This window comes from Hippocampus zosterae, chromosome 11, assembly GCF_025434085.1.
Source record: "Hippocampus zosterae strain Florida chromosome 11, ASM2543408v3, whole genome shotgun sequence".
Classification (NCBI taxonomy): Eukaryota; Metazoa; Chordata; class Actinopteri; order Syngnathiformes; family Syngnathidae; genus Hippocampus; species Hippocampus zosterae.
This window is the reverse complement of record NC_067461.1, coordinates 6,247,279-6,258,085: the sequence shown is the minus strand read 5'-3', so window position 1 is coordinate 6,258,085 and position 10,807 is coordinate 6,247,279. Positions and strand designations below refer to the sequence as shown.

At 44.2% G+C, this 10,807-nt stretch overlaps 1 protein-coding gene across 2 annotated transcripts; it reads left to right on the top strand.

The window, feature by feature from the left end:
- The first annotated feature begins 218 nt into the window (after window positions 1-218).
- wnt8b (wingless-type MMTV integration site family, member 8b) lies at window positions 219-9,983 on the top strand. 2 transcript variants are annotated; one of them, XM_052080214.1, is made up of 6 exons: window positions 219-406; window positions 2,449-2,482; window positions 3,664-3,802; window positions 6,098-6,223; window positions 7,047-7,189; window positions 8,988-9,983. In XM_052080214.1, the coding sequence occupies exons 1-6, from the start codon at window positions 336-338 to the stop codon at window positions 9,555-9,557; spliced, it is 1,083 nt and encodes a 360-aa protein (XP_051936174.1). In that variant the 5' UTR covers window positions 219-335; the 3' UTR covers window positions 9,558-9,983. The 2 variants fall into 2 exon arrangements, with proteins under 2 accessions (XP_051936174.1, XP_051936173.1); XM_052080213.1 differs by lacking the exons at window positions 219-406; window positions 2,449-2,482 and having other exon boundaries at window positions 3,315-3,802.
- Window positions 9,984-10,807: the final 824 nt, after the last annotated feature.

The window sequence follows — 10,807 nt, the reverse complement described above, 5'->3', positions numbered from 1 at the left end:
TTTTGTTGTTTTTTGATTTTGTTTTGTATTTACAGTAAATGTTGCACTTTTTCCCTTAGTAGATCGTCCCTCGAGGCCCGGGCTGCCCCTTTTTGATTATCTCGGGTCTCCTCTCACCGGCCACCACCGCCGCGACTCTTGGGATTGGCCGCGAGGGTAAAAGGAAGGGGGAGGGGGTCAGGGGGGGGCAATCTTTAATTAAGCAGATAATCTCTTGTTGAGGAAGAGAGCGGCTCCATTTCAGAGCGCCCCCTCCTTATCCTCCTCTTCCTTTTTCTCGTCCAGTTTTGCAGGAGAAGCTCTTCCAGTCTCCATCTCCTCCGTCACCTGTCAGCATGTTCGTGCATTGGGAGGTTCGCTTCTACATTTTCATTCTCCTGGCGCAAATGAGGTCCTACTGCTGCTGGTGAGTGCAGTCCGACTCACTTCTTCTGATGCATCACGGTGCATGCATTTCATTTTGGAGCGAGCGGTCGAAATTAGGGGTCGTGGGGGGGGGGGGGGTTCTTAAAAATTTGCAGAGAATCATGTTGTAAGAGTGTTGATGGAGAGCAACTGCAAAATGATCTGGTTTTGTTGTTTATAATGTTTGCGTCAAACGAACTGACAAGATAATTGATAAAATCCTAAAGAAAATTGTGTTAATTTTAATGAGAGCATTGCATGAAATGAAATATTCTCGATTTGTTCTACACATTCCAATTACATTTTTGGAAAAGTATCATTTTAAACTTAGAATACATGAAATATATCCATCCATCCATCCATCCCTTCACCCACCGCTTATCCTCACAAGGGTCACATGATCAATTGTAAAAAGTGAAGAGCACAAGTGCCTACGTTAATTTTTTTTTTCAAATTTTGTAAGTGAGTAGGTAAGTACGCAGATGATCAAGTAAGCAAATACATCTATAAGTAAACGGGTATGATAGGGAAGAACATAATTATATTTAAAAAGTACGTTTTCAAATTAAGTAATCAGTATGCAAATAGGTATAAGAAAGCTTCTAAGAATAGAAGCAAATCATAGGTAAGTAGGTAAGCAAACAAAAAGTTACAGAGTAAGGAATTAGGTAACAATAACTATACGTTAAAAAAAAACAAAGTCATAAGTAAATAAGAGAAAGTCAGTAAGTAAATAAGTTAACAAATAAGGATGTACAATAAGTACATTCATCGGGAAGTGAGTAAGATACAAGTAAGAAGGTAACCGAGTGAATAAGTACGGTAAGTAAATTTACAAAAGATACAAAAGAGAGGAGCACAACCAGATTACATTTTAGATAATATTAAAGAAAACCATAAATAACATCAAGTCAAGTCAACTTTATTGTCAAATGTGCTCTATGTACAACATACAGCACGGATGAAATTTCTTTCCTCTCAACCGCAAGAGAGAGAGGAGCCGCTGCGGGTGCCCGCGCCGCCATCAACAGAACAGTTAACATAAAATGACAAAATGATACAACACAACACATAGAGACACAGACAGTCGTGCAATGTTAATCACTTTTTCTGTTTGTTGTTTTAATCAGTTATAGATGAAAGAGAGAAAAACATCAAAACAATTACAAATTAAAAAAAGGAATAAAACAAACAAAATTCTAAAAAGTGAAAGAAAACTAAAGAGAATTCTAAAATTAGTCCAAACAACAAATCCTGTATGCTAAAACATAATTTGCTGATGTCAGGAGACCCCAAACAAAACAGAACAGCAAAAAAAAATGTGTTCAATCATGGGTAACCGTTTTCAACACTTCAGATTGTTCAATACATAACAATTGTGATTTATTTATTCATAATAATAAACAATAATGGTTGAAATAACTCACACGTATGGACTGAGCCGTCGTATAGATGCGTGAAATTTTTTTTTAATATTTTGACATAGCAGGTTGTATACATATATGAATAGAATATTTGTTCTGTGTGTATGCATGTGTGTACCATATGTTCATCGAATTGAAGTAATAAATCATGGTGCTGTTATTACTCTCTTTTTGTGAAGTAGAATATTATTTTCCTGATTAAAATGTAGTTGTAGTGCTGGGTTGGAACGAATTAAGACCATTTCCATTCATTTCATAGGGGGAAGATGACTTGAGATATAAGGGCTTCAATTACTGACATGGTCGCCGAGTAAATTAAACCTGTATGTCAGGGCACCGCCGTATTGATATCGACGATACCGCCAGAGACGGTATCGTCTCTAAACGTCACCTTTCCTCACTCCAAATGACTTGAAATGATTTCCCGCAGCCTCCCGTTCGTTTCCTGATGGATGTAACTGAGCTGTCACTCATGTATAGAAATAGCATCAGCAAAGTGACTATTATGGGATATTTCCATCCTTATGGGTTGTGTGTGACAGTTTCCCATGCGCTAATGAGCGGAATGTGTTATGGACACTGAGCTTCCCGGAGTTGAATAAGCTGTCTCCGTTTCCAGGTCAGTGAATAATTTCTTGATGACTGGACCCAAGGTAAGCCAACTTCCTTTTGATCTCTCCTTCCCATCCCCAGGAAGAAAAAAAAAAACATGCTCCCGCTTTTGCTTTTTCCTTGGTGTGTGTGTGTGTGTGTGTGTGTGTGTGTGTGTTTCTCCCTCCTTCACGTTTTTGTGTGGCATCCATGCAGGATTAATGCAGCCATATTCTTCCTCATTCCTTCCCCTCCTGCATGCGTACACTTGACCTTATTGGGGAGGCTGTGTGTGTGTGTGTGTGTGTGTGTGTGTGTGTGTGTGCAGCAACGGGTGAATGTGTTAAGAGGCAAGGGCGGCTATTGCTTTAGTGGGTGGTCATCATTAGTGAGACCCTGGGCCCCCGTGTGTGTGTGTGTGTGTGTGTGTGTGTGTGTGTGTGTGTGTGTGTGTGGTGCTACTCTCCACCTAAGCAAAAAAAAAAAAAAAAAAGCCACTTGAGACATATTAGCCGTATGATCATTCACATACTCATCGCGGTGGGCAGTGCATTTCATACCTGATCCACCACGATCGCATTTAAAAGAATGTGCAAATCAGAGCAAAAATTCCCCAAATTAGTATTTTGGATTTTTAATTTTGAAAACGGGAAACAAAATTGGAATAGGAGCGTGATCAACACATTAAAGTTGTAAAAGTTCATCAAAATGTGTGGAAATTTGAGGTATAACCCCCCCAAATTTTAATATCAGGATTTATAGTGACAAAAAAAATAGAATAGGAAAAAACTCACATTTATTAAATACATACAGTACTTATCACACTTCTACTTACAGTACTTTATACACTCATTAACACACATATTGGGAATGTATATCAAGGCCCACATAAAATAAATAAAATCGCCAGCATAAAATATTTTTAATATTGTGAACAAATTGCTGTGTCTGCCCAGGTTCATGTGCATTTAAGAGGCGGAGCTTGGTGAGGTGCCTCATGCCTAGTTTGTGTGAGTGTTTGGGCGTGAGCCGTGGCTGACAGCAGTTTCTGCTCAAGTGTGCTCATTACGTTTCTCCCGGTGTCCAATAAATGGCCGAAAAGTAACAACTGCCGACTATGGCTCTCCTTTTCCACCTAATAAGAGCATACAACAAATGCGTTTACTGTAAAACCCCTTACAAATCTCCTGTGTTGGATCTCTGTCAACATCCATGGACTAATCGGTGTGTGCCTCCCGTGCAGGCGTACCTGATCTATTCCAGCAGCGTGGCGGCGGGGGCCCAGAGCGGCATCGAAGAGTGCAAGTACCAGTTTGGATGGGACCGCTGGAACTGCCCTGAGAGAGCCCTGCAGTTGTCCACGCACAGCAGCTTGCGCAGCGGTAAATGCGCTCAATATTTGAACGACGCGTTGAATTTTACCATGTGTGACAAGTCGTCGTGTGCAGTTTTCCCCTCACTGCTTGATTCAACTAGTAAGGCAATTTGGTGCACTGGTAGAGCAACTAGGGAGCACAAGTAAAACAATTGTCTCATTAGTAATTAATTTTTTTTCATTGCTTTGTGACATTTCTGCCCCGGTAAAAGAGCAATTTTATGATACTAGTAGAGCAACTGTTGGTATTTTTTGGATGTCCCTTAGTAGTACAGTGGTACCTCTACATATGAAATTAATTGATTCTAGAAGAAATTTCTTAACAAGAAAAGTTTGTAAGTAGAGACGCGTTTTCCATGTAAATGCCCTAATCCGTTCCATACTTCAGACAAGTGTTTTATGAATCATAAAAATTCATCAAAATATTTAACAAATACATGTTACAATAAGGGGGCCCGGTAGTCCAGTGGTTAGCACGTCGGCTTCACAGTGCAGAGGTACCGGGTTCGAATCCAGCTCCTGTGTGGAGTTTGCATGTTCTCCCCGGGCCTGCGTGGGTTTTCTCCGGGTGCTCCGGTTTCCTCCCACATTCCAAAAACATGCGTGGCAGGCTGATTGAACACTCTAAATTGTCCCTAGGTGTGAGTGTGAGTGCGGATGGTTGTTCGTCTCTGTGTGCCCTGCGATTGGTTGGCAACCGATTCAGGGTGTCCCCCGCCTACTGCCCGGAGACAGCTGGGATAGGCTCCAGCACCCCCCGCGACCCTAATGAGGATCAAGCGGCTCGGAAGATGGATGAATGAATGAATGAATGAATGTTACAATTAGATTATTGCACAATGAATGAGAGCTGTGCATAATGTAAAAAAAAATCCAGACTAAACAATTAAAATGATGGTTATTAAACTTTTTCTGCCCTCTTTAGTTCATGTTCTCTGTCAGAAGCGGTTTTTGCCTGGCGTTTTGTAAAGAACTGATCCAAGGACGTTTGCTTTTGTCGGCTTTTAACAATCCTTTGGAATTGTCCAAGGCAAACATCGGCATAGTGTGCGATCACTTTTTCTGGGTGATTCACATTTACGTAAAACTATCAGAACATCTCAAGGCCCGAAAATAGCCAATGGCAGAGCAGCTATAAGTATGTTGCGTTCAGAAAACTCGGAGCTCCGAGTAGCAACCCATACTGTATTTTTACCTTTCGTATCGTGAAATTTCTTTCATAACTGGAGGCAGTATTTTCCTGCTGAGGTGTTTCGTAGCTTGAAAATTTCATCTGAAGAGGCGTTCGTAAGTAGAGGTACTCAACTTGGTATACCAAAGTTGGCCTCACTAGTAAGACAAAATAGTGCCTTGAATTGGACTCAAGGAGTTTTTCAGTGCCGCCATTCCCAGTATGGGACTGTTGCGTTGTCTTTTGTTGCACGTGCCAAAACAAACAGACTAATCCAACGGTCTCGCTGGATCACTGCTGGTCGTGAATGCGACACACAAAGCCAATTAGCATCGGGAAGAAGGCCGGCTACGATGCGCAAGGAATTAAATTCACCAGGCACTTGATTCAGGGGGAACAGAAAGCGACCATTTTTAATATTCTGCTGACATTATGTTATTGTTCAACATTCAAGATAAATTTTTTAATGTTATTTTTTTTACACCCCAACTTTGCACCAAATTTTTATGTTCTGCTTTTTCATGTATTTTTTTATCTGTAGTAAGCAAAGGGGGGGGGGGGGGGGTAAAAATTCAGATTTAAAAAAAAAGAAGGAAATTATAATAAACATAAATGACTTGCCGAGAGTTGCCACATGACCAGGCCCCGCCTCTTAAAGGCACACAAATATCCAGCATCAAGGCACCACAAAACCGACATTATTTTCCTACATTTTATGCTTGAAATGTTTCTGTACAGTGTTCAAATACATTTACGTTGTTTTTAAAAAGTCTGTTTCAATAATGTTTTGATGTATTTAAAACATGTGGGGCGGGGTCAAAAACGTTTCTAGACTACAGTTTCATGATTTGGTGGATTTTCACCTATTGTAGGTGAATCTGGAATGTTTGTTTGTTTGTTTGTTTGTTGAACATAAAACATATACAGTAATAATTTGACAGAAAATAAGGTAGATAAAAAAGTAAAAAGAAAGAAATCAGTCTTCATTCAACACAGTTATTATGTTCAAGGGAGTAGGAATGTATGGAGGTTAGCTAAAAAATTAAAACATTAAAAAAAAGAAACTTAAAACAGTATTTATGGCGACCAGTAGTATTCATGGGATGATGATAAAACGGGTCTCTCTGCCAGCCAATCGGGAGACAGCGTTCGTGCACGCCATCAGCTCAGCTGGTGTCATGTACACACTGACCAGGAACTGCAGTCTGGGCGATTTCGACAACTGCGGCTGCGACGACAGCCGGAACGGGCAACGAGGTAAGAGACTTCTGATTAGTTGGTAAAAAAATATCATCCGCCGTGCCTTCTTTAACCCTTTCGGGGACAGCGGTTACGACAGTGGACGGCTTCTCATGAAACCTGATCACATGAAAGAGCGTCCACCGCAGTAGCCCGCTGTGCCTGAAAGGGTTCGAATTTCTTTTTGGCAAGAATTTGTTCCTGCGATGACTGCCAAAAAGAATTCAAATACTCATGTCTGTCAGAAAGGAAACTCAGTGGGGGGGTATGTCTGGATTGTTTATTTATTATTTAAAAAATGACAATAGCAAACACTATGATCTCGATATCAAGTCAACTTTATTGTCAAATGTGTTAGAGCACAGATGAAATTTCCTGCCTCTTAAACAGACAACATACAACAAGAGGAGCCGCCGCGGGTGCCCGCAGCGTATTTTATCTTACATGCCCGTAAATGCGTAGTCCAGTGGTTAGCATGTTGGCTTCACAGTGCAGAGGTACTGGGTTCGATTCTAGCTCCGACCTCCCTGTGTGGAGTTTGCATGTTCTCCCCGGGTCTGCGTGGGTTTTCTCCGGGTGCTCCGGTTTCCTCCCACATTCCAAAAACATGCGTGGCAGGCTGATTAGACGCTCTAAATTGTCCCTAGGTGTGAGTGTGAACGTGATTGGTTGTTCGTCTCTGTGTGCCCTGCGATTGGCTGGCAACCGATTCGGGGTGTCCCCCGCCTACTGCCCGGAGACAGCTGGGATCGGCTCCAGCACCCCCAACGACCCTCGTGAGGATCAAGCGGTTCGGAAGATGAATGAATGAATGCCCGTAAATGCATTTTCTCCCCGCCAGGTGGCCACGGTTGGCTGTGGGGCGGCTGCAGCGACAATGTCGGCTTCGGCGAGGTCATCGCCAAGCAGTTTGTCGACGCTTTGGAGACCGGGCAAGACGCCCGAGCGGCTATGAATCTGCACAACAACGAAGCTGGCAGGAAGGTACGTTTCAACATCCACTGATGTCTTTTGGGTTCTCCACACAAGCGATCGAGATGTTGATATTTTTTGGGAGTCCTTACTGAGCCCTCCAGTTGTTTCCATCCAACCCCCCCGAACCCCCCGCCCCAAACACTTCTCCGCGAGTGTGCCACCCAAGCATCCCCTTTCACACGGCTATAAGTGAGGTGCCACTCGTCCCCGATCATAACAGTGTGTTCGCTGTACCAGAAGGGCCTATTTACCGGCCCTGAATGACTATCCCTCAACTCGAGAATCGCAGGCATGCAAGCCTAATTGGAGATCCAGGGGAGCCAGACATTGCGCAGGGTTTCTGTATTATCCCCCCACCCCCTCCCACGCCCACCCCTGTTTTTTTTTTTTTTTTTAAATAAGTGTTTAGTTTTATTCTTGCAATAAGGAACCCACATTTATGTTGGTCTTTGTCCGGCTCTGGAGGTAGTCTGAGGGGACCACAGGCATGCAGCTGAAGTGCTCTTTGTTGACGGTGCCTTTGCAACCCCCCCGTCGGGCCCCGGGATCCCCATGGCACCTGGAGCATCATTGTAACAGAAAAAAAATGGGCATAGAAAGAAAAGAAAAATCCTTTTTTTCATATCCCCACTCAATGGGTCTTGTCACTCTCGGGAAAACATGATGATAATGAACGGGCTAAATAAATACTGGCGTTTCTTGAAAGGGGCGGGGCGGGGGGGTGTACAACGGGGACTCGATGTGAATCTTTTGGATCGACAATAAGGAAGAGGGGCACGTCTTCTTTTCAAGCGGCAGATGTTTTGTGTTGGTTAAAGTCAGGAAGCGCCGACGACAACAAAAACACAGCCGAGGACTTGGATGCGGTCGCCTCTTTCTTTGGCTGCGAGTTCACGCTTTTGTTTTACTCGAGTACGGCGTCTTGAGAACACCATTCGTTTTTGAAAAGACCCCATTTAGGTGACACTGAACATCCCCGTCGGTCTGGGATGGAGTTTCAATGCCATACGTTTGGATTTTTTAAAAAGTAAACTGAAAAAAAATATATAAAGCCTTTGGGATGTATCTGGTGGCCACGCCCAGGTCAGCTGTAGTCACCTGTTTTAGATGTCTCGCACCTCCAGTACACCCGATTCAAATGATCGGGATCGTTATCAGGCTTCTGCAAAGCTTACTGATGAGCTGATCAGTTGGATCATGTGTGTTGGAGGAGGCTGGATATGATATCTTGAGGACCCCACTTGGGCACTCAAAAAAAAAGCGGGGACTCGAATACAAAACAAACTGAGACAACGATGCACACCTGGAAGACCTGGACAACACCCGAGTGGCTGGAGTAAGCTGATTGGTAGACACAAGGAACAGGTCTGATGAGGAAACTCAATAAACAAACCAAACTTTAAAAAAAAAAGGACATTGGGAAACAAGACATAACATGGGGAAAAAAAATGCTAACGCTAATCTAATGAAATCCAAACAAAAACGCAAATCGCGATAATTTGCCGTCAATAATATTTTCTGATCAGTTCAGTGAAATTATGGACGGACATAGTAGCTCTCTCTATATCGCAGATATTTTTTTTTTCACGCTTTCGCAAGATTTAAAGATACACTAATCAGCACATAGATTCCAAGTCACAGATACTACAGTGGAGAATGCGGGCACAGCTAGCTCAAGTGAAGCTTACGTGCGAGTTTAAAAAACAAAAAAATAAACGAAAAAATGAGCGTAGATGACTTCCCGAGGTACGCCTGATGAAATCACCAGCCTATTGAACGCTCACCGGCCGGTTTATCTCGACTGCAGGCGGTCAAGGGGACCATGCAGAAGATGTGCAAGTGCCACGGGGTGTCGGGGAGCTGCACCACGCAGACTTGCTGGCTGCAGCTGCCCGAGTTCAGGGAGGTGGGCAACTACCTGAAGGAGAAGTACCACCGAGCTCTCAAAGTCGACCTCCTCCGCGGGGCCGGCAACAGCGCGGCCAACCGGGGGGCGGTGGCCGAGTCCTTCAGCTCCATCTCTCGCAAGGAGCTGGTCCACCTGGAAGACTCGCCCGACTACTGCTTGGAGAACCGCACGTTGGGTCTGCCGGGCACGGAGGGTCGCGAGTGCCTGAAGAAGGGGAAGAACTTGAGCAAGTGGGAGAAGCGCAGCTGCAGGAGGCTGTGCGGCGAATGCGGCCTGGCCGTGGAGGAGCGCAAGGCCGAGACGGTGTCCAGCTGCAACTGTAAGTTCCACTGGTGCTGCGCGGTCAAGTGCGAACAGTGCAGGAAGACGGTGACCAAATTCTTCTGCGTGAAGAAAGGAGGCGCTAGGGGGAGGAACGAGAGCGCGGGCGGACGGCGTAAGACCCTCAAGTCCGGCAAGAAGCACTGAGCCTCCCCTTTGGAATACTTTGGGTCAGATTTGGGAGGGGGGGGGGGGGGGTTTAACATTTCCAGAAACGAAAAAAGACAATCTCAAGCCAATTGCTTGAAATGTATTCCAAAAACTCCTCCGCCTCTCCCCGAGATTTTCCATCCATCCATCCATTTTCCGCTCCGCATTGTCCTCCCAAGGGTCGCGGGGGGTGCTGGAGTCCATCCCAGCCGTCTTCGGGCTGTAGGCGAAGGGACACCCTGAACCGGTTGCCAGCCAATCGCAGGGCACACAGAGACGAATAACCATTCGCGCTCACACTCACACCTCGGAACAATTTTTAGTCTTCAATCAGGCTGCCGTGCATGTTTTTGGAATGTAGGGAGGAAACCGGAGTACCCGGAGAAAACCCACCCAGGCCCAGGGAGAACAACAACTGGAATTGTTGGCTTTTCTCCAGGTACTCAGTTTCCTCCCACATTCCAAAAACAAGCCTCTGAGCTTCATTGAAAAACTAAATCAAAGGTGTCAAACTCAAGTCCTCGACCGGCCACTTGTCCTGCATCTTTTTGATTCCCCACCCCACCCCCCACCCCCGCCCTCCCCCTCTTGCAAATAATGATTCAAATGGTCACGATCGTTATCAGGCTCCTGCGTAGATTGCTGATGTGCCCGTCTTTTCAATCGGGCGTGATGGGGGATGGGAATCATCTAAAAGACGGCCCTCGAGGAGTTTGGACACCTGTGCTCTAAATTTGTTCGTAGGTGTGAACGTGAATCGTGTCCTGTGATTGGTTGATTCGTTCTCACGCCAAGTCCACAGGGACAAAATGCCAAACTGTGATTCTTCCGAAGGGATGAATGGAATCAAGTACACGGGCCCGACCGATACGGATTTTTTTTTTAGGGTGATTCAATTCCAATATATGGCAGGATAAATTTCTGACAAACAATTCATTGGACGATTAATTGGAAAAAAAAACGGATCATGAATCTGACTTATAGGGAGAACGTTTGACTGTTGTACAGTACTTTTTTCCTTTAGTTTTTTTTCTCTTCACAACTAAGAGAAGTCAGCCAAAATCAAAATGGGCATTGTTGTTTCACCCATTTCTCTATTTTTTTTTTGTGGGGGGGTCAAAAAAAAGTTTGAATGTCATTGTCTCATGTTGTAATTGCGTTCACGCATCGGAAAAAAAAAATCAGCTTTTTGCCAATTTGAATTTTTTTAAAAAGCTAACGTGAGCCTAATCAGCTCATATTAGCTT